At 33.3% G+C, this 25173-nt stretch overlaps 1 protein-coding gene across 1 annotated transcript; it reads left to right on the forward strand.

Moving 5' to 3' along the window:
• The first annotated feature begins 7270 nt into the window (after positions 1–7270).
• On the forward strand, positions 7271–15678 carry LOC120170835 (oxysterol-binding protein-related protein 1D-like). Its single transcript, XM_039178693.1, has 8 exons — positions 7271–8153; positions 9233–9589; positions 10107–10191; positions 10517–10983; positions 13678–13833; positions 14001–14309; positions 14704–15048; positions 15326–15678. The coding sequence occupies exons 1-8, from the start codon at positions 7641–7643 to the stop codon at positions 15509–15511; spliced, it is 2418 nt and encodes an 805-aa protein (XP_039034624.1). The 5' UTR covers positions 7271–7640; the 3' UTR covers positions 15512–15678.
• Positions 15679–25173: the final 9495 nt, after the last annotated feature.

The raw sequence follows: 25173 nt of genomic DNA on the forward strand, positions 1-25173 counted from the left end.
TATAACTTTTAATAGTCGAAAGACTCAATAAAACAATATCCTATAATCAGAGGATCATTTGTGTACTTTACCTATTCTATAATAATAATAATATAATGAATTGAATTTTTTTATTAATTTTAGAATTAGACGTAAATTTAGATTTTTGTACTTATTTATTATTATTGATTATCATATTTATCGTCCTCACCGATGACAGTTAGATTTAAAATTTCATATCACAATCTATGCAAAAATTTCTAGGGTTTTTTTTTCTAGTTCAATGAGAAAATCTCCATTCTTTAAGTTGGAGTGGGTGGCTGCTACAATTGATAGTAGTCGAACAAGGAAAGGGACAATAAACATTCAAGCCATAATAGGATGAAGAAGATAAAGGAACTGATTTGCAAAATACGTGGACTTTGTTGTGCAGTCAAGATAATGTTACATGTAATTTGATTATCTATGCACTTTGGCACATAAGGTAATTTAATAGTTGGAGAAACTGAATTGATGCACTACTGAACTTGATAAATAATAAATTGGATTAAGTGAAACATAATAAAATTAATTGCATCACATGTCCCCAAATCATAACTCTTATTTTAAGGTAGCCCTTAAATTTTTAATATTTTAATTTCACCCCAACCATGACTCTCGTTCTAAAATAGTCCTTAAACTTTTGAACATTTTGATTTTATCCCTAAACTATGACCCTCTTTCTAAATTGGTCCCCAAGCTTTTGAATATTTCAATTTCATCCCTAAATTCATCCAAATATATAATTAGTTTCGACCATAATTTAACCTAAATTTTTTTTTCAAACGTATAATAATATAAATTGGTCTAACGATATTATTAACAAGGGATGTGATTAATATATACATATAGTTTGGAATGAAATTAGAATGTTTAAAAAATTTTGGGGGACTAAATTATAGAATGAATGTTATAGTCTGGGGATAAAATTGAAATGTTCAAAAGTTTGTGGACTAATGTAGAATGATTGTTATAGTTAAGGGATAAATTAGAATATTAAAAAAGTTTAAGGATTAATTTAAAATGAAGTCATACTTTAAGGACATGTCATACAATTAACTCTCTTACTTTGAGTACATGTGATACAATTAACTCAACATAATAATGTTAGACTTTGACAGAAATGTTAAGTGATGTGTAGTACGGTTGAATTGATATATATTTCATGGTTTTGTATTCAAGTATAATGCATGGGTGTTGGATTCATTTTGAAAATCATTTCTAAGTGTTTTAAATTTTTAATATAAGCATAAATCAAATGATTTCGGTGATAAAAAGATTATTGTTATTTTTTGAAGTTCTAAGTTAGAGCACTTAGAATATTAGAATATGAACGTTTAATATCAAATGATTAAGAATTATCCTTAAACATATACTATCTTATATTTACTTTAGATTAATAAAATAATTCGAATGTAAAAAAATTCACGGAATTTTAAAAGGGAAATCAATTAATCTAAAATTATAAATGGGATTCAATCTCTTAAACTTCACTGTCTTTTGATATTATTATCCTATGTCCAAATTCTACATTTGTTTTCTTATAAAACATGATAAGTTGTTTTTTTTTTTTGGAAGACAAGGAGAATCCAAAGTTAACGATGATGAAGTCCTTTATTTATAAAAACAAAAGAAAGGAGCGAGGTGGTCACATCTTGGCACTTTGTTCAAATGCACGTTAAATCAACTCAGGCACGTGACACGTGTTTGGCCACCTCGGCTCATGTGGGTCGCAAATTAGTCGGCGATTGGTTGGTATTATTTTTTGCTTAGAAAAAAGAAAACATAAGACATTTCCCATCATGTTTCAGGTTCTGTTTCTGGACCCATCAGCTCTTGTTTTCTTCCCAATAAAATCATCCTTTTTCTTTACACCACCTTCATTTTCTTCTATATTTTATGTCTTCCAATCAGGAATGAATCGAATAGTGAACAGGGAGAATAATCGTATTCTTAAAATTTTAAATATATTTTCTGGAATTTTATTAATAATTTATTATTACATTAAGAAATTTTATAAATTTGTCCATCTACAAAAGTTTAAAAATTCACCTTTACAACACAATATAAAAATTTACTTCTGCACGTGATTACAATCTACAATTTAAAATTTATTAGAATAGTTAATTACCAACTTTATGGATATGAAATAAAACATATATGAAAGATAAAACAAAATTATAACTAATCAACATATATGGATATCATGTTTTATACTTAATCATTTAAGAAATAAATTATTATTCAGCATATATTTATATAATGTGTTTGTTTTTATTTTAAAATTTTAAAATCCAATCATAAATATCAAACTTTAAACTTGAAATCATAAATCTTAAATTTTAAAACCAAAATTTTAAATATTAAATCTTTAAATTTAGATAATAAACCTTATATAAGATATATAAACATTAAAGCAAACAAATTTATATAAACAAAATGAACGTCAAATAATTTTTCGTGAAAAAAATTACTCCAGAAATATCTATAACAACCTCAAATCTCTCGCCCACAATATAGACCAATTAGTTGTGAAGTAGTGGGGTATTGGACTTTGATCTTCTAGTCATAGTCGTTAAAATCATGTACATGGATGATGGAGATTTTAAATTTCTCATACACACACGAATTATTAAATATATACAATAAAATATTTAATTATTTAAAAAGGACTTATGTTGACCAAATAAAGCTTTAGTGAAATTTAATATTTCATATGGATTTATAATATATTGTTTTCATTATCAATCAAAAATCTGTTTATTTGAATTTTATTAACTTGATTATTCATCTCACATGTGTATGTAGTTTGAATCTGGATTTATATCAACTGCATTCATGTTGAATAAATCCATACATTAAATTATCTACAAATTCAAATATATTAAAAATATCAATGTTTAATTTTTTTAATTTATCAAATTATATCTAAATTAATTTTGTAGACACTGATTTTCACCCAACAACTCCATCTCCGGAATTCTCGACACTAAATCAGCAATGATCATTTTTTAGTTCGAATAGAACTCTAAAACTAAAGCATTTGAGTTCAAATGGAACTCTAAATCTGTCTAAAAATAGCCAATCACTATGCTATTTAAACACATGTAAATCAACAAGCAAAGGGGGGACCAAAACGGATTCGAACGGGAAACACATAAACATTTCGAGAGAGCATTCGGGGAGTTTTTCTAAAGCCAGGAAAATACCAAAAAAATTCAAACTCGTTCGAAAAATAAAAAACGAGAAAGGATTTGAAGAAAGCTTACCCCGTTCTCTGTCGAATACTTGGCCATCGCCTCCATTGGTGCCAAAGCTTGCTTTTTGAAGGTAATCTTCCCCGTGAGTAGAAGAAACTAGAAGAGCTCTTAGGTCTTCTATTTCTATTTTTGATGGCATTAATCAACATGTGTTTTAATGTTACAATGGAAAACGACATGATATAGTGGAGGGGACCCACATGCTTTTGTGATGGGTTATTTGCATGTTAATGGCTCCTTTTATTTGTAGTTTCATCTTCAAACCCATGAATAAAATTTTGTGTTGGTTCTAGTTCTTACTTTTATTCACTTGTGTTTTAGTCACTGTTTGCCCATTAATTAGTTTTAGTTTAATCGATAATCTTGGTTGTTGGTTCATTAATGATTCTATTTTAGCCACTATTTGATGTTTAAGATTAATTATCATATAGTCCTTCTAACCTTTTGTTTCTTCATTTTTGCAGCTCTCTTTTTAGTTTCCACTTAACCCATTAATTCCGATTTATTTTTTTAATTTGGTCCTCAAAGCCTTGATTGTTTTTAATATTTTTTAAAATTATTATTTTTTCTCTCTCCTCGTATTGTTTCTGTTTTATTTAATATTTTTTTTATTTATTATTTCTTTTTTCATTTTCATTTTATTTCATTTTATTCATTTTTAACCTTACTTCACTCAATTTTATTATTTAATTGTTTTTTCTTTATTCATATTTTTTATTTAATTTTTTTAGTTTTCTAATATTTTTCTCTCTCATTTGATTTACTATTTTAGTTAGTTTTATTATTTTTTTTTTGGTTTATTTAATATTTATTTATTTTTATTTATTTTTATCTAATATTTTTAACTTTGTAGATAAATTCTAATCGATCAAAGGTAAGCAATTCGAATCGAATTTTTAAATTTCAATTTAATTTTTTTTAACTTTTCGCAACTAAGACAACCGACAAATTAATTGGTACCGAAAGGGCGGTTCAAGGGTGCTAATCCTTCCTTTACCGTAACCAACTCTCGAACCCGACATATTTCTGGTAAAACGCAGACCATGTAAGATGGTGTCCGATCTACCTAAATATCGATTTAAAATGATCGGTGGCGACTCCAATCCATTTTCCTAAGTCGAAGCCCAATTCCGGGACCCAATCGAAAGACGGTTGCGACAAATTTAAAGTTAAGAATTTATTTTGATGGAATGGAGCTGAAAAGTCTTTTACATATATATAAAAATAGATTTTAAATAAAAAATAGTATATATGGGTATAGGTTTTCCCTTTCTGCAATGTAATAAGGGTGCGTTTGGTTCATAGAATGTAAGATTACCAGTGGGAATAAAATATTATCAGAGAATATGATTACTGGGAATGTTGTATTTTGTGTTTGGTTGGTTTAGCAGAAATGTAAGATTATTGTGTTTGGTTAAAGGAATAAAAGATTATTAGAATGTATATTTGATCAAATTGTCTTTATTATATATTTATTTTTTTAACAAGTTGGAAAATATTTATATATTTTCTTTAAAAAATTTAAATTTATAATTTTTTTTACAAAATTAAAAATATAAAAATGTTTAATGAAATGGTAAAATTTTATTTTAACCCCTGAACTTCATATAAAATTTTAATTATAGATTTTTATTGTAAATCTAAAATAGTTTAAAGATATATTTGTAATTTAACTTTCGTATAATTTTTATCATTTAATGACAGAATAAATATTTTTTTGAAATAAAATTTTTTAAGGACATTTTGGTCCAAAATACTGGTAATCTAACAATACCTAATGAAATGGAGGTAATGACATTCCTTGTAATATACCCAAAAAATCCACTATTAATAATATAAGATTACCGGGAATGACATTTCGGTCAAACCAAACAGGGAAATGTAAATTTCATTCCCATAAAAATTTTACATTCCCCCAACCAAACACACCCTAAAAGCATCCCAGCGGCATTGATAATTGCTAATCTGCAAATGCATTAATGGCAGACTTTCACGATTCCAGCTCTTTGTAAGTATACGGTGTTCAAAGCTGCTTAATTTAATTTTATGCAATTTCCAAGCAAACCTTTTAAATACCAGAGTGAGATAAGTTGGGAGGTCAATTCAGACAACGTTGTCGACGTGGATATCTTTTATCATCCCTTCTATGTTACTATATATACTATATAGCATATCCGCATAATTTTATATTATACAAATATATTTTAAAATTAAAAAAAATAAATATATAAAATTTTAGAAGAATAAAAATAAATAATCATTAAAAAAATTTAAAACATATGATGGTTTAAAATTTTCAACTCCGGCTAGAGGGTTTATCCTTGTATACATTAGAGTATTTTTTTTATCTTTTAGGGTAAACTACATTGAGAGTCTTTGAACTTTTAAAACATTTGCATTTTACTTATCAAACTTTTATTCAGATAGCTGTACGTTGATTTTGTGATTTTTTGGTATACAAGTGGAACCCTTAAGTATTTCTCAAAAACCAAATCCCTCCCCAATATCATCTTAGACATTTAGAGACGCTTTTAGATAATAAAATTTAAATTTTGTCGTTACCAACATGATGTATGAGCACTCACAAAACTTGACATTTTTAATATCGTGTATATGCTTCTTTCACATTTTATCATATAACATCATTTATTTGCGAAAATATACGAGAGATGCCATGACCATTATGATTCAATTGTACATATTTCTAGGGTTCGATGTACACTTATTTACCGTTGGTGTAAGACAATCTTTTTCATAAAAAAGTAACATAAATCCTAAAAAAAACAATGTTTTCTTAAACTGTGTTAATTTTTTCTTATTAATTCTAAAGCCGAGATCATATTGAATCAAATAATTGATAAACAAAAACTCTTATTTAAATAGTAATTTTAGCTCAAAATCAATTAATCTTCGAACAATAGAATTATAATGAAATATAACTTAATTTATAATTAGAATTTGAGTTAATATCTAACGATCTCTCTATTGACACAAATTCTATCACAAATTGATCTTAAAATCTTTAACTTCAATTCTTACGTGATCTAGATATCAAATGAATCATCATCGTCAAATCTTTAACGAGTAGACTATGTAAAAAAAATCTCACCTTTCGATAGGGGACCATCACACTTGATCCACATCCCACAGTTGTAAAAGGTGGCTTCATTAGGTTTTCCTATTAGCATAAAAAGGGTTGTCCTCTATTCGAGTATGTCATGACTATATCCCCATCCTTTTTTTGGTTGAAAGCGAACCAAAGCGAGAGTGGCAGGCAAAGCTTGAAAAGCAATGGCAGGTTTTGATTTCAGTAGAGCCATTTAGCAGCAGTAGCATCAGCACTGACGTTGAAAGTGTCTGGAAAAAGCGTTGAACCAATAAATAGCCTTGGTTTACACTCCTTAAAATTGGAGCTGTTTAAATATTTTCACTTAACCCAATTCACAATAAACAAGCAATCTCTTTTTCTAAAATTGTTGGTAATGCGGCAGGCGGACCAAATCATTAACCATTAATAATGATGATTATTTGGTTAGATTAAAGTGGGGTTAATCAAAATCAACTCTTTCTTTAAAATTGGTAAAATAAAAATGCGAGAAAGAAAGTGCGGATGTATTGCCGGTCACGGTGCTGCTCTATTACGGGCATCAAAATCCTATCCTTTCATTAATCGCTTTCACAAAGGATACGAAATCCCCATAACGCCCTCGGGAAACATCGTAATCATTAATCAATGGTTAATAAATGCGGGGGATAGGGACAAGAGAGTCATTACGCATGAAACGGGGGGCCATTTACCAACGGACAAGCACTTCCCCCCTCCAGTTCTTCAAATCATACAAAAGTGCGCACGTTAGCTGTATCCCCTCACCCACAATCATCGTCAACGAAAAAATCGTTAAAACAAACCGAAAATTATTAAAAATATATTTTTAGAAAAAGAAATCCCCATGCATTTATATATTGGGATTTAATTTTAATGGCATTTTAGCTTAACCTACGCATCGAGACCTCCCCGACTCCTATACTGAAATCACTGACCACTGCCATAAATGGATCTATGTGCGCACTGCAACTCTTCTTTATAACTTCTCCTAACTTTCCCTCTCCCTCCTTCCCTGTGAATCTCCGTCTCTATGTCATTTCGAGAACCTTCCGTTTACAGCTCCGATCGGGTCTCACATTCCCTCGGATCCGGCCCGATTTTTCCCCAATCGGAGCTTCTGCTTCTTCTCTTCCGGTGCTTTTCTTCGTCTCCGGCATTTGTCTGAATCTGATCGGATATCGTCTCCGTGAATGTGAGATTTATTTTTCCGTTTGTTTGTTGTTGTTTCTGTTTTTCTAGTTCGATTCTGAGAAGAGATGAATCCGCTATGCTGCATTGCACCGGTTTCCATCGATCGTGACCGGGCTAACCCGGGGGTTACCAAATCGGGTCAATGTCAGCTGAGCATCGAAACTCCCGTTAGGACCGTTAACTACTCTTCGAAACCGAGTTTCTCCTCTCAGGTCTCCTCCATCAACGCCGACACTGACAGATCTTCGCCCTCGGTGATGAATCCGACCTCCATGGCATTATTTGACGAGCCTATTGTTGGAGATGTTACTGGCATCCACGGTGTTGCTGGGATACTGTACAAATGGGTGAATTATGGAAAAGGATGGAAGTCGCGGTGGTTCGTGTTGGAAGACGGGGTTCTCTCGTATTATAAAATTCACGGACCTGATAAGATATTGATGAGTCCATCGAGGGAGAAGAGCGTACGAGTGATCGGCGAGGATTCGGTCCGGTACATGAGGAAAGCTAACTGGAGTAGCAATCGGCTTCAGTCGGTGACGACTCAGTGCAAGCCGTTTGGTGAAATTCATCTGAAGGTTATTTTGCTTTCTTCCTTTTATTACTCGGTTCAGACTTAATTTCCGCTTTTTATGTTGTTTTTGTTTCCGTGGCAAAAGGGCCCGTTCTTTCAGTATTTTATTAGAAGGAAAAGGAATATACGGACCATAACTTTCCCTTTCAGTAGTTTTTTAATTCTCGATGTGTGGTTATTGATGCTTGCATTGCATGCCTAGAAATTTAATACTAGAAAATTATGCTGGAAATTCTTTAGCATTATTTCTTAGTTTCCTCCAATGGAGCCACTTGGAAGAACCCATCGAATCGAACCTTGGAGTGACCTTGAAAGATTGGAGGATTAGTGGGAATAGAGAAGAGGTCCTTTTGATTTTATTCTAAAAAAAAGTCCCTGCTTCGATGCTTTAAAGTGTGGAATAATTGTTTTCGCGAAAGTCTGTTTCTATGGTTTTTAATATTGAGATTTCTTTCTTGTGGAGAAAGCCTATATATTTGACTGGCCTTTTACATGCTTCTTTCGTCCATTGTAGTGGCAATAAACTATCCAGATATAATTTCAGATGTTCTCTTAGAGGATTAACGGGAATAAAGAAGAGAAGGTGGTCTGGGTTCATTTTAGAAAAAAATGATACGCTTGAATACTTTGAAGATTAACTTGTTTCTACGAAAGTCTGTTTTTGTGATCTCTAATGTTTAGATCACTAACATCTGCAGAAAGTCCATATGGTATACTAGCCTTTTACATGCTTCTTTTTTCCATTGTTGTGGCAGTAAACTTTCCAGATGTAATTTCAGGCATTCTCTTGCAGTTGCTTCATTCTGGATGAAAACTCTGGAGAATGACCCGATAAGAAAGTACACTCATTATTTCTTATGAGAATCAACTACATAAACTAGCCTACTTTATTGAAGCAAAATACACTGGCACAAGTTCAAAACTCCTTTCCTGTTTATAAAAAGATGCCCACCAGAAAGCTAAAACAAACTCTCTTGCCACCCTCCATCACTTTGAGCACCTCGTAGAAAATTAGGTTCTAAAAATATCTTTTATTCTGTTTTTGGGGAAAGATCACTGAAAAGTTTGGACGCTAATGCACAGGTTTCTTCAATTCGTGCTAGCAAGTCAGATGATAAAAGGCTTACAATATTCACAGGAACAAAGACTCTTCATTTGCGATGTGTGTCAAGAGAGGACAGAACTGCATGGATTGAGGCCTTGCTGGCTGCTAAAGATCTTTTCCCTAGAGTGCTGTCAAGTAATGATTTTCAAACTTCTGAGGATGTCGTCATCTCAACCGAAAAGCTAAGATCACGTTTGTTACAGGAAGGCATTGGCGAGACGGTCATTAAAGACTGTGAGTCAATAATGCTTTTAGAACTTTCTGAGATGCAAAATCAGCTCAGGGTTCTTCAATGCAAGCATATTAAGTTACTTGACACCTTGCGGCAATTAGAGGTACATGTGATTTTCATTGTGAAATAGTACGATTTGGTTGTCAAATATATGGTAGAGTGTTTACCTATTCTTTAAACTCTTCCACTATGCCTTTGTAGCTTGAGTTGATATATTACCTAATGTTCCGCCTTTATATCTAATGTTCTGCCTATCTCATAGAATGTGGTAGTGGTAATTTGATCTTAGTAAAAGATATTTGACACAGCAACTTAAGGATCACCTGTATTTGTTTGATGTATTACTATGCATGAATAAATTACTTTATATTCTATACACAAGCCCATTAAAGTCTATAGCAAAAAGCATTTCACTTATTATTAAATGTTTTATATGTGATTTTTACTCAAATACCCAAAGCCAGTTCCCCTTTTCCTCTGTTGGCTTCTATATTCATAATTTCTTTACTTTTTTTATAGAATTATATTGTTTACATTTGGCTTTTCTTGAATATGTAGAAAGTCAGCTCTGTAAAAGTTTTCCTTTGAGGTATAATTTCCATCTCCTGTCTTGTTTGCAGACAGAGAAAATAGAGCTTGAAACTACTGTAGTTGATGAAACAAAGGAACGCAAGTCATATTGTGGAGAAGGAAGACGATTTAGTGGTTTGTTTTGCTTTTAAATTGTAGTAAATAATTTCTTTTTAATTCCCACCTTTTACCCCTTTTGATGTTGTGTAACATTTATTCAGTATTGCTGATTAACTTATTAGCAATTTTTTATTTCATAATTTCAAGGGGAAATTTTGATTCAAAGCCCTAGGTCACATGTTGGTTAAATAATTACTTGATTGACCGCAGGAAGTTTCAGCTAAATTTCTCTTGAAAGAACTTATTCGTGAGGAAAAAGTTCCATGACTAGATTCCTTTTGTTACCTGGTCTTAATATAGATTAGAAGTTTAATAACTCCTTGCCTTCCACATGTTGCAGATTTCTACTCTGTCATGTCAGAGGGTAGTGCTACTGATTCTGATGTGGATAATGATAGTCAAGATGGTGCGGACATTGAAACAGATGAAGATGATGGAACATATTTTGATACAAATGACTTTTTGACTTCAGAAGCTCTAAGAAGTGCTTCCTATAGGTGTAGGGAAACTGGAAGTGGCTGTGTATTTGATAAAGATGCTTTGTTTTCTGATTGTATGTGTAGGCCTGAAAAGGAAATCAGGACCATTCAATATGCTTATGTCAAGAGAAGGGATAACCTGCCAGAACCAAAGGAGAAAGAGAAGCCAGTAGGCTTGTGGTCTATTATCAAGGATAATATTGGAAAGGATTTATCTGGAGTCTGTCTTCCTGTGTACTTCAATGAACCGCTCTCTTCATTGCAGAAATGCTTCGAGGATTTGGAGTATTCATACCTGGTTGATCGAGCCTTGGAATGGGGAAAGCAGGTCAGGTCCTCAGCTCTGCTTTCTTTTGTGGCAAAGAAGTTTTAAAGCATGATCTGCTAGTTTCTTTAATCCAGGTAGTTTATGTACTGGCTTTATGTAGATTAGCATATTAGAATGTGACAATACACTATAGGTTTTAGTTTGAAGCTGTCTATAGGGTTTTAGTTTGAAGCTGTCTCTTTTATCATTAGCAGTTATTTAGCGCCTTTGTCAGTTATCGTGTATTGTTGGCTCTGAAACTATTTGCTTCTTGTCTAATCAGAATAAATAAATAAATAACGAGGAAACTACGGAGCAAATGAGAGGAGGAAGAGATAATTCTAGAATGGGATATCTGTATATGTGCCTCCACTGGCTTTATGACTCTTTCTCTGGGTTGGGTTTGCTGGGGAACTTGTTTGTAGTTTCGATGCTTGATATTTTCATCCTTAATTGCTGCTTTTAAATATTTTCCCATCCTTTTTTCAAGCTTTGTTTGCTTTTTTACAAGGGCATACTTCCACACTTGCTCTGCAATAAACATCACTCCCACCTCCAATTTCCCTTTTGCCTTGGATCTTTTTGCATTACTTGCTTTCAGAACTGTTGTCATGGATGTCAACAAACGCCTCCCCTTTCTTTAAACCATTTTCAAGGGGTAAGGCTAGACTGACCTAACATTGCAATAAATACAAGGAGATGAACGCCGGGATAGTCTATGAGATCTGGTCATCTTGAAGCCAGCTAGTTGAAGAATGACCCTAAATTTGTTTTTGTTGCTAGATCTGAAAATGTAGTGACTGGATTTTTAGCTTTGCAGTCTCTTTGAGGCTTTAACTGCTGGAATCTTAAATTAATATAAGAAAATATTGTTTTGTAAGATTAAAAATGTTAATGGACCCTAGCAATTCAATTTACTTACTGAACTAGCTGTCCTGTTGTTTTCATGGATGTTTTTGATTGATGGTTTTTCTATGCATGATCAGGTAGGAATGACATGCTCTTTTTGGGGACATGCTAGTGGTTTTCTTCTACATTGTGTTATTGTTTCCATCCATAAAGGGAAAAAAAGGCTGCTAGAATTATAAAAAGCCGTTTAGAGAAATATCATAGAGAGAGAAAATTTATCCCTTCAAAAAACTGCTAGCTTTTTTTTTTGATAAAAAGAAAGGTCTAGTTAAAAACCCCTTCATAACCGTCAAACAACAAGAGTGGCTCAACGGACATTGGAAACGGTCATTGGAAGGAGGAAAAGAGTACATCAAAATTTTATTACATAAATCCAAGTACAAGAAGAATACAATACCACAAACAACCTTGATTACCACCTCAACAATGAGCTACAAAAAACTATAGAAACACAACAATTACTATGCCGAACTCATAAAAACTATATTCGAAAGGCAATCGACCAACCGCAAGCAAAACACAATTGTCAAAAAAGACCGAAGTTCCCCAAATACAACACACTCAATGCAACAAAAATACCCCAACCAATTAGCCTATCCCCAACTTAGCATATTCATCCACTTCCCCGTTTGCTGCTCTAGCTTTAAAATCTGAAGGAATTTGGAAAAGAAATATCATAAAAGGGAAGATAATTCTGAATGTCTTTCACTTCCATTATTTTGTCATTTTCTACTACATATTGTCTTTTGCTTGATTACTTGGAAATCAGTGCCTTAGAAAAAGATGTTTTGCTGTAGGGAGTAGGGACTGGGGGTGATAATTGAGTTGAGTAACTCCAGCTCGACTCGGCTAATCATCGACTCGAGTTGATTCGACTTGAACTCAACTCGAGACCTTAACGAGTCTTGATAAGTTCGCGAGCAGCTCGTTAACTTTTTTTAATTTTTAATATGTTTATTACCTTATTTTTAGGATTGATTATGTATTATTAAACTTATTTTTTTTTAAATGGTTGTAATATGTTTGTTTGGTCATTGGTGTATTCATGTATTGTTACTTTGGTTGTAATATGTTAGTTTGGTGTATTTGTGGATTTTTCTTTGGAGTCTAAACTTTGGAATTGCTTCACGCACTATTTTGATATATTTTTGTTAAACTTTTTTAATTTATGTTTCTATTAAGCTCTATATACTATTTACTATATTTTCCATATATTTGGGGGGAAAAGGCAAAAGTTCTAGTGAACTTAACAAGCAACAATTCGAGTCGAGCAACAAGTTTTTTTTAACGAGCACGAGTCGAGCAAATTTTTGTCGTAACTTATCGAGTATCAAGTTGAGTCAAGCACGAGCTGAACACAAGTCGAATAGTTTTCGAATCAAGTCAAGCATTGCTCAGCTCGTGCTCGACTCGATAAGCACCCCTAGTAGGGACACTATATTTATGTACCTTCCATTTTACAAATATGAACTCAATATCTCATATTGTGTCTAAGGAATTTCGGAAAAAGAACCAAGTTTTTGTTGCATTTCTTTCCAAGTTGTTCCTTTCATAATCTAAACTTTTAGCTGTGGAATTCTAATTTGATTGCAGGTTCAGTAAATAATCAAGGAAGATGCTGGCATAATGGTTCTGTGATTGTTTCTAACTTGTCCAGGAACATATATGCATATTTTGCTTCTAAATGTATACTTACTGCCATGGTGTTTTGCATTCTTAGGTTCTAGGCCGAAGGAATTCATAACAGCGTTTTAATGAGTTTATTTACGTTATAATTGACTGCCAGTGGTTGTTGACATAATGCAGGAAAACGACTTGATGAGAATTCTAAATGTTGCTGCATTTGCTGTATCTGGTTATGCGTCGACAGAAGGTCGGCAGTGCAAACCATTCAATCCACTTCTTGGGGAGACATATGAGGCTGACTATCCAGATAAAGGACTTCGTTTTTTCTCTGAAAAGGTATTCTATGCTGGGTTAACTGGTTATCGGTCGAACTACTGGAAAACCTTCGGCGGAAAGATGAACAAAATGATTTTCTGTTGCACATGGTTGAAAATAAGACGGATTGTATAGGGTAGTTATGGCATTCGATCTAACAGTTGATTTGATAAGCTGTTTGCTTCCAGGTGAGTCACCACCCCATGATTGTTGCTTGTCACTGTGAGGGTAGAGGATGGAAATTCTGGGCAGACTCCAATCTCAAAGGAAAATTTTGGGGGCGATCCATTCAACTCGATCCAGTTGGTTTGCTAACATTGCAGTTTGAGGATGGGGAGACTTTTCAATGGAGCAAAGTTACCACGTCCATATACAATATTATCCTTGGTAAAATCTATTGTGATCACTATGGTACCATGCGCATAAAAGGCAGTGGCAATTACACTTGCAAGATCAAGTTCAAGGAGCAGTCAATCATAGACCGAAATCCCCATCAGGTTGTATTTTATTCTCCTTAACATATAGGTCAACCAAGCTTCATCGAGTATATCTAATAGTTTACCATAGTGTCTGCAATGGTGGACAAACTCATGTTTGTTTTGTTTTCTGTTAGCAGAAAGGTCCACTCTTTGCCTTGTGGAAGCATTTCTAAATAATAATTCATTTGTTGATTCAGTGTTATTTGACTTGCTTCTATCTTTATAATATTAGAAAAAATGGGGTTTGATAGGTTTCAGTTGGTCAGAAACATTCAAAACTTTCACAAAATGATAGTGAAGTCAATTTGGCGCTCTGTTTTATGCCATAGTTCTGCAAAATTGAAAATGACTATGAACTCTTATTGACCATAATTTGAAGAAAGAAATTGATGGTTTCTCTCGACGATATCAGGTTCATGGATTTGTGCAAGACAATAGGACAGGGGAAAAAGTGGCCATGTTGGTGGGCAAATGGGATGAAGCTATGTATTATGTGCTGGGAGATCCAACCATGAAGCCGAAAGGGTATGACCCAATGACAGAAGCTGTGTTGATGTGGGATAGAGACAAATCTGCTACTAAGACAAGATACAATCTTACCCCTTTTGCAATATCCTTAAATGAATTGACTCCTGATTTATTGGAAAAATTGCCCCCGACCGACTCAAGACTAAGGCCAGACCAGAGACACTTAGAGAATGGAGAATATGAAATGGCAAATGCAGAGAAGCTGAGATTGGAACAGTTACAGAGACAGGTATTTACTTTTTCAGCGTGTATTTGTTGAATCAATGGGTAAAGAAAAGAGTATTGGTTATTTGCGAAATATCATAAGCATATGGCTGTTTAGAACATATGTTTTTGTGTAAAGCGAAGAGTTGCAGATGCTGGGATTCGAATCCTGATTCTGTTGAATACTATGGTAGCTGCATGAATCAACTTTTAGCTAGACTTTGAGTTGGTCCTTAAATGAACATGGTAATGTGATTATAGATCAGACTCCCTTGATTCATTTGATTTTGACTTTGGTTTAGGCAAGGAAATTACAAGAAAGAGGATGGCAGCCAAGATGGTTTAACAAAGATGAAGACGGTTGTTATCGGTACAATGGAGGATACTGGGAAGCAAGAGAGAAAAGGAAATGGGATGGAATCCCTGATATATTTGCGCAGAGTAGCAGCAGTAGTCGTAATTCGCCTTCATGTTTGATTGAAGAGTGACTAAGCTAAGCTATATTTTGTATCTGCTTACTCGGCTATATTTTGGTTATTGTTTATCTCTTCTTGATCCCACATAATTTCTTGTGTATGATGATGATGATGGCAGAACTTGTGGATCTTAGATTGATGTAGCCCAAGATATAAATGAGCTTTTATTTGGAGTGCAATTGCTGTGTCAAGTTCATCAAGAAACTAATTAGTTACTTGTCCGTCCGATTATCCAACTGATTACAATTCTTAAGAATTACAAAGCAAATCTGAAGAAGGAAACAAAATTTGAAATTGGTGATGGGAAAGGACATACCCATAAGGCTGCATTACCCATAAAGCTTAGGCCGCCCTTGCTCTGCCCTCTCTGGTGACTACGCTACTGCCTAAAGTTCTTATCTCATTAATGAGATATCTCTCACTCCTCGGCCTTACACATCACCTTATATATTTTTATTTATTTATCCATTTGTTTATTTAGGTGCATTATCTTTAATTCCAGATGCATCACAATAAAAATCTCAAGTGAAATAATATATATAAAAAAAAGCTGACAGGGAGTGACACCAATTATTACAGGTGCGACCGGGTGAATTCATGAGATAATGTTCTCGAATTTTTTTATTCACGATATAATGTACATCCCAGATTAATTGCTAAAATGGGGTGAATTCTACAGTGATCTCGTAGGACGCCATGCAATCCAGGCGTTCTTGTAGGACGTCATGCAATCCAGGCGACATACGAGCCATACGGGGTGACATACGAGCCATACAAGGCATATACGAGCCATACGAGCCAATGGAGAGGTCGCCATGCAGTCTTATACGAGGAGAGGTCGTCATGCAGACGAGCCATGCAGACGAGCCATAGCATCGAGAGGTCGCCATGCAGTCTGGGCGACCTTGTAGGTCGCCATGTAGTCCCGGTGACCTTGTAGGTCGCCATGTAGTCCCGGCGACCTTGTAGGTCGCCATATAGTCCCGGCGACCTTAGGTCGCTCCTAGCTCACGAGACCATGCATGCACTTGCAGCCACGATACCATGCATGCACTTACAGCCAAGATTCCAGCTCACGAGACCATGCATGCACTTGCAGCCACGAGACCATGCATGCACTTGCAGCCAAGATTCCTTCACGTGCTCCCCTCCTGCTCCCCGCTGCATGCCTACAGCTATTGATGCATGCATGTGAACCATTTGAGCCGTGAGTGGTACAATAATTGAACCATTGCTGTTGGTGAAATAATTGAGGCAATCGGTTATATATGGGGTGTGCAAATCGCAAGAACATAAAAGAAAGATCTCACATAAAAGAAAGAAAGAAAGGGAGAAGAGATTGCAGCCGAGAAAGAAAGAAAGGGAGAAAGGAAAGTAAGAAGAAGAAAGGGAGATAAGGTAAATTTTTTTATATTTAAATTAGTTTATTATTATAAATGTTAATTAGTTTATTAGTTTAGGGTTATATGATTGTTAGTTTAAGTTATAATATACATAAATTAAAAATTATTTAATTAGTATATGTTTGATAGTTATATAGTTAAAAAATAATTAATTAGTTTGTTTTGTTAATAGTTAGTTATATAAAAAAAATTATTTAATTAGTTTGTGTTAGTTAAATAGTTAAGTTATATTTGTTTGTTGAATATATATTATATAAAAAATTAGTTAGTAAGTTTATTAGTAGTATATTATAATAAAAAAATAGTTTATTAGTTAGTTTTAGTTATATAAAAAAATATTTTATTAGTTGTTTAAGGGTTTAGTATTTACGTTTAACTTATATTTTAAAAAGTTTAGTTTGTTAGTTTATTAGTTTATTATATTATAAGTTATTATATTAAAGTTTAGTGTTGTAAATTAGTTAGTTAGTTTATATTAGATTATATTAAATGATTTTTTAAATATTGTTGTTTAATTTTTTTTACAGATTCATTCCAATGGCTGACCAAATTCCACTGTTGAGGCTTGACAATGAACATATTTCAAGTCATTTGGGAATAATGGTGAATAAAATATTTGTTTAATGAATTATAATTAATAAATATTTGAATATTATTTTATGATTGTGATAATTTTTTTGAAATATTTAATTGTAGGAGGACGAGCAGCGAGTCCTTCGTCTTCGACTACATAAAGTGCCCAAGCCACACCCACTGATAGAAGAAAATTTGCAAGAGGCTGGATTTTGGTATATAACATTTGTGCGAGATTACAAGTTGGTCAGTGCGTTGATTGAACGTTGGAGACCAGAAACGCACACGTTTCATTTGCCGTGTGGCGAATGCACGATAACTTTGGAGGATGTGGCAATGCAACTCGGGGTCCAAACTAATAGGATGCCGGTGGTAATGTCACATGAGTTTAATAAGGTGGAACAACTTTGCAACTTGTTTCTTGGGAAAGCGCCCGTACCACCAGAGTGTAAAGGGTGGCGGGTGAGGTTGTCATGGTTGAAGAATGAATTTCAACTTCAATCAAATAGTACGGAGCACGAAATTATATATGCAACACGAGCATATATATTTACAATTGATTGGGGGAATTTTGATGCCTGATAAATCTGGTAGTTATGTTCACACTCAGTATCTTCTTTTTTTAACAAATTTTGAGAATTGTAGTCAATATAGATGGGGTTCGGCGATATTGGCGTTCTTGTATCGTGAGATGTGCAAGGCGTCATTAGTCGTGAATGATAATAATACAGTAGAAATCGGTGGATGTCTGTTGCTGCTACAATCATGGGCTTGGCATAGACTTCCGTTTTTGACACCGATTAGTCGGACTGCGGTTGACTTTCCACTTGCCGGAAGGTAATATGAATCCTCTATTTTAATATAAAATATTAATTAAAAAAATATTTATTTTGATTAAAATTATTGAACAAAATGTCTCTATTTTTGTTTTGATTGATATACAGATGGAGGCATAAAATTGAAGGCACAGGGTTGGTGCACAACAACATTAAAGAGTTCAGGTTGAAGATCGACATTAAGGCCAAAAAGGAGGTATGCATAATCTGTATTTTTTTAATTATTATTTAAATTAACTATATTATTTGATTTAAATAAATTTTATTGTTTTTGTAATTTTACAGTTTAATTGGAGACCATACATGAATGAAGAATTATTTGCGTTGATACCGCACGATATTTTAGATGGGTTTCAATATTGGTGTGCTGTTACACCATTGATCAATTTTGCTTTTGTTGAGATCCAATTTGGGGATAGAGTGCTGAGGCAATTCCACTTCCACCAACCTATTCCGCGGAGTCCATGGGATCATGACCTCCTCCAAAACTTAGATGGACGTCGTCCAGTGAATTGGGTTGAGACGCATGACGACCTGCACAGATTTGATGGTCGTCGTAAAGAAAGCGTTAATTGGGTTGAGAAGCATGCAACCTACATTAATGCTTGGAACAATAGGGCTTCATTCATGCCAACTCTTGACGCCATTCAAGACGACGACTTTAATTTTGAGACTTCGGCTTACCTTGCTTATTTTTTGGATAATGGAAAGCCGTTCCTCACAACAATAGTAGAGAGGCGACAATTTTTGAGGTTTAAGAAAATATTTGGTAAAGCTGAATACTCTCTACCGAGTGGGAGTGGGAGTTCATCTCTACAACCTGAAGCGGAAATGACTGATGTGGATAATAGCGCACCACAATCGTTGCATCACGCAGTTGATGATTCTACTGTCCCGGCATACATACCAGAGTTTGTGCAGCCTGAGGCACCCATCTATTCTCCTACGTTTTCGTCGACGTATGACTTTGAACACATGACAGTTCAAATACCCCCAATGAATGAGGGGGATGGGTACAATACTCCTGAGCCACAACGGCCACAACGTATCAGACGTCCGCCCCGACATTATCATTCAACAACACCCCGGCATCGACAACAATTGTAAACTCGTTTGCTATTTATTACAAATTATTTATTGAAATTAGACTAGTTTTTTTAACCTTAACAATGATTTTTAGTATCAAATCATTACTAGTATCAAATAATTAAATATTTAGTAAATCAACTATTTTAAATCATTAGTATCAAATAATTAAATATTAACAATAAATCATTAGTAATCAATAATTAAATATTTAAAATCCTTAAATAAATTCGACTATGTATAAATTTAAACTCAGTAATCCACACTTGTACACTCATTTGTTAGTATTCTATAATTATTAGTAATAATTATTAAATCATTAGTATTAAATCATTATTATAAATAATTACTAAATAATAACTAAATAATTATTATAAAATCATTATTATAATGATTATTATCAAATCATTACTAAATCATCAAATCATTAAATATTTAAATCATTATTAAATCATTTTTATAATGATTATTACTAAATCATTATTATAATGATTATTATCAAATCATTACTAAATCATCAAATCATTAAATATTTAAATCATTATTAAATCATTTTTATAATGATTATTACTAAATCATTATTATAATGATTATTATCAAATCATTACTATAATGATTATTATCAAATCATTACTAAATCATCAAATCATTAAATATTTAAATCATTATTAAATCATTTTTATAATGATTATTATTAAATCATTTTTATAATGATTATTACTAAATCATTATTATAATGATTATTATCAAATCATTATTATAATTATTATTATCAAATTATTACTATAATGATTATTATCAAATCATTACTAAATCATCAAATCATTAAATATTTAAATCATTATTAAATCATTTTTATAATGATTATTACTAAATCATTATTATAATGATTATTATCAAATCATTACTATAATGATTATTATCAAATCATTACTAAATCATCAAATCATTAAATATTTAAATCATTATTAAATCATTTTTATAATGATTATTACTAAATCATTATTATAGCGATTATTATCAAATCATTACTATAATGATTATTATCAAATCATTACTAAATCATCAAATCATTAAATATTTAAATCATTATTAAATCATTTTTATAATGATTAATAAATAAATAGAAATACATATATGATTACTAATGATGAGGCCTATATCTTGGTAAATTAGGACAATTGTTTTTTGAATGGCCTTCACCCCTACATAATCCGCATCTCTTTGCTTAACCTCTCTCTATAGCATGAAAATCCATACTGGTATGAATTCGAGTGGACTCAGGTCGACCCTTTGGACTTCTGCGAAGCATTGGATTTGGTAGCCATTCATCATGATCCTTTTTGGGCCAATATGATTCATTCGGGATCTGTCTGAACACATAGCTGTAGACATTTAATATCCTACGTAGGTGGAAGCATTCATCAACATAAGTGTATGCGCTTACACCAGTATACATACATGCAGCGACTGCATGAGCACATGGATATTTCCATGCCTGAAAACGACCACAATCACACCATTTGTGTCGTAAATCAACTCTAAATGTTTGGTCTTCTCCTCCGACGTTACGACGTATGCACGACACGACAAAAGTATGACCAACTCGGTCGAAATTATGAACAACCATTGATGTTGCCAATCGCTCATTTGCTTCCATTGATTCCACCACTGTAGGAGCCCAAGTTTTACCTCTATTTATGAGACTCTCAATTTCCTTGCCTTTGTCCGACCAAACTTTACCCAGTCTAAAGTACGTCTCTTTCACCACACTCGCTATTGGGAGATGACGTGTACCTTTTAGTACCGAATTAATAGCCTCAACAAGGTTTGTGGTCATATGTCCGTATCTCCGACCTTCATCGTATGCTTGCGACCATTTTTCCCGCGGTATTTTTGAAGCCCACTTCCAAACATGCTGATCATCGTAAAATACCTTCAAATTCTCCAATCTCTTGTCAAAATTTGGTCGACGTAGTTCGTATCCTGTTCCATAATATATTGTGTTAAACCGCAATTAAAAAAACCACGTAAAAAATACACAAATATTGAAAATAAAACTTACCCATGCTGACTATCTCGCTACGAATATGTGCGTTATGAAACTGGTCGATACTATTCTTGCCAATATGACGGATACAAAATGTCGGATATGCATACGGAGGTATCCAACGACTTCCTGGTCGTTCAATTGCCGCCAAAATACCCGTTCCTCTATCGGATATCAAGCAAACTCCATCTTCACGAACGACATATTGACGTAGATTGGTCAGAAAGAAATCCCAAGCCTCTGTTGTCTCTCCCTCAACAATGGCAAATGCAATTGGGAAGATATTTCGCTCACCATCTTGAGCAACTGCCATCAAAAGTACATGCCTATATTGACCATACAACCACGTACCATCTACTTGGATCATACGTTTGCAAAATGGAAATCCTTCAATACATGCCTTGAATGCCCAAAATAGTCTATGAAATATTTTCTTCCCTGGCAGAAGTTGACCTTCTTCGTCATATGCGGGCATAGTTTGAGACTTCGCTATAGTTCCTGGGATAAATCGCTTCATTGCTTATAGCAAATGTGGTAGCTCATTGTACGATGTATCCCAATCTCCATTCGTCAACTTCATTGCCTTCATTTTCGCATTCCACACCTTGCCATATTTTACTTGATATCCAAATTGGCTTCGAATAGATGCAGCTAACACTGAACAAGATATCCTTGGATCCTTTTCAACCATCGCCTTCACGTATTCACATATTACATCTGAGTCCAATAGTCGGTGGTCTTGTTCGATGGAGTTTCGCAAACATGTGTGCGAACCATTGTACCTCGTGATGACCCAAACATCGTGCCTTTGATTTTTCGACACTCTGATCTTCCACTTGCACTCTGGGCCATATTTTACACACTTTGCGTATAGGGTTTTCTAGTTGGACTCTGCAACATGGACATCAACATGGCATTTGATGCAGTACTCTTTAATCGCCAGCGTAGCTTCATTTTTTCCTCTGAATTGCACCCCAACTGAAAATTCACCAGAATTATCGAATGATTCAGTCATTTGGTACGGAGGTAAATGTGGCATGTCTGGGAATTCAGGTGCCCTCATTGCATCATAGTCTATCTCGTACATGTGAGGAGTAGCTTCATACGGTGTCGGAACTTCATCAATTGCACCTCCACCAAAAATATTTTCGTCGCCGCCCAAAACGGGTTCTTCAGTTTCTTCATCTTCGCTTGAATCATCATGAATTTCTCCCCATCGATTTTCAGCGTCAATATCAACAACCAATTCCGGTATGTTTCTCGTCTCATACTCTGCTGCTGTAGATGTCCCCCCGACTTCATTTACACTTTCCAATAGTGCCATAAAACTGTTCGGGAACCTGTATGTCGGCTCCTCAAACTGACTATATAAAGCCATTTCAGATGGATTTTGAGCCACACCTCTTGATGACCCAGGAACATCACATATGTTACGCACATCAACAAATAATTCAATAACTGCTATATTGGTTGACTCATGTAATCCAACCATGGTTCCAATATCATCATCTTCTTCAAGTGGAACTGCAACATATCTGACTGGGTTAGAGCATATCATAAACCTATACCTCAAGCCATCAACTGCAGCTCGAATTTTTCTTTCTATCTTATGCTTCATTTCTATAAATGTGATGTCTTTTTTGAACATCATATTTATTGGTTTTTCAGACTGAAAAACTACTCCGACCTCATTTTCCATAATCTGTCCATTATAATGGACAATCGTGAAAAAGTTGTTGCTCATTTTCTCTACAAATAAAAAAATAAATTAATTTAGATTAAAAAATTAGATAAGATAATTTCATAAATTATTAAATATAATATAATATACTATTATATTATTGATCAAATAAAATTTATTATTTAACTTGATTGATTGCTTACTAATAAACCTAATAATGATTTGATAAATACTATTAATCTAATGATTTGATATTTAATGATTTAATAATAATATGATTTAGTCATAATCACTAATAATTATTTTATAAATATTTAATGATTTAGATTTGATACTAATCATTTAGTAATTATTACTAATAATAATGATTAGTTTGATAATATTTTTTATTTTTTAAAAATATCAAACAAATTTGTTAGGCAAAACTGTCGAGATAATGTTCTCGAAATAATTATTTCGCGAGATAATGCGTTGTCCGGATTATTTCATTCAATTAATTTTTACTTCTTACTAATATACACATACAATGTAAATTAAACAAAATATTTTTAAAAGAACACTAAATATTTTTAAACACAATATTTTTTAAAACGGAAATTATCTCGCACAAATTATTTTATATAATCTAATATAAACTTACAAACTAACTAATTTACACATACACAACAACAAAAAATGGACAACAAAAAATAATAAATTACTCACGTCTTTATGCCTTCTTCCTTTACTTTCTTTTCCTGCCTTGTTTCTTTCTTCGAATCAATCTGTACGTGGGCAAATATTGTGAAATAATGTCTTGTATGTGTAAACAAAATATTTATTTAAACAACAATAGCTCCCACAAATTAATTTTATATAATCTAATATATTATAATATACCTTAAACTAATAAACTATTTCTTTATTATAATATAACTTAGTTAAAATAACAAACTAATTAAGCACTAATTAATTTTTTTATAATATAACTTCAACTTCAACGAACAACCTAATATACGTTTAAAGACACTAACAAATTAATTAATATTTTTTATATTTAATAACTTAAACTAAGAAACTAATTAACTAATTTTTTATATAATATAATATATAACTTAAACTAATAAACTAATATAATATAACTTAAACTAACAAACTAATAATTTATACTAACAAACTAATTAACTAGATTTTAGTTTTACCCGAAACTAACAAACTAATAATTTCATATAATAAACTAAATTAAACAATAAAAAAATTACCTCACGAACTATGTTTGAGCCTTTATCTTCTTTTCTTCTTCTTCCTTTTCTTTCTCTCGGCAAAGTTTATATGTGCTTATGCTTCTGGTTCTGCTTGTGCTTCTACCCTAAACCCCATATCCTTTATATAAAGCAACTGAGCGTTGGACAGAGTCATTAAATTTGATTGTTGAAGCAAATAATATTAGCATTATATCGTCTAACTATTGAGCATTGAAAGGCTGACAGCTAAATTAACACTGCAATAACGTAACTATAGATGCAACACATACAGCTACGGGTGCAGGAATCTCTCAGCTATGATGCAACGCATGCATGCAGCTACAGCAGCTACAGGAATCTCCCAGACCTTGGTCGCCGAGACTCCATGGCGACCTACCTACCACGCCGCCGTGACCTACACCGTTCGACGTGCATGGCCCATGCACAGTTCCCACGTCCCATGCACAACATGTATCCCCTCCCCCATGCATTCCCACGTCCCATGTTGATTGCATGGCGACCTATTCCTTTGCAAAATACACACATGTCGCTCGGATGCCATGGCGACCTCCAAGGTCGCCCGAATGCCATGGCGACCTCCAAGGTCGCCTGGATTGCATGGCGTCCTATGGCGATCACTGTAGAATTCACCCCATTCCAGCAATTAATCTGGGATGTGCATTATATCGTGAATAAAAAAATTCGAGAACATTATCTCGTGAATTCACCCGGTGCGACCCGATATTTAATGTAAAAAAAAGTACACTAACATTGTTTATGGAGTTTCAAACAAGTTTTTATAATTAATTTTAACATTATTTG

This window comes from Hibiscus syriacus, unplaced genomic scaffold (genome assembly GCF_006381635.1).
Source record: "Hibiscus syriacus cultivar Baekdansim isolate YM2019G1 unplaced genomic scaffold, ASM638163v2 tig00003041_pilon, whole genome shotgun sequence".
Taxonomy (NCBI): domain Eukaryota; kingdom Viridiplantae; phylum Streptophyta; class Magnoliopsida; order Malvales; family Malvaceae; genus Hibiscus; species Hibiscus syriacus.

What these genes read in the sequence shown, in the direction of transcription:
- LOC120170835 (XM_039178693.1), top strand. Translation starts at nt 7,641, where the DNA reads ATGAATCCGCTATGCTGCATTGCACCGGTTTCCATCGATCGTGACCGG. An exon ending in TTCGTTTTTTCTCTGAAAAG is followed by an intron (nt 13,834 to 14,000) that starts GTATTCTATGCT and finishes GTTTGCTTCCAG; the next exon opens with GTGAGTCACCACCCCATGAT. An exon ending in TAGACCGAAATCCCCATCAG is followed by an intron (nt 14,310 to 14,703) that starts GTTGTATTTTAT and finishes CGACGATATCAG; the next exon opens with GTTCATGGATTTGTGCAAGA.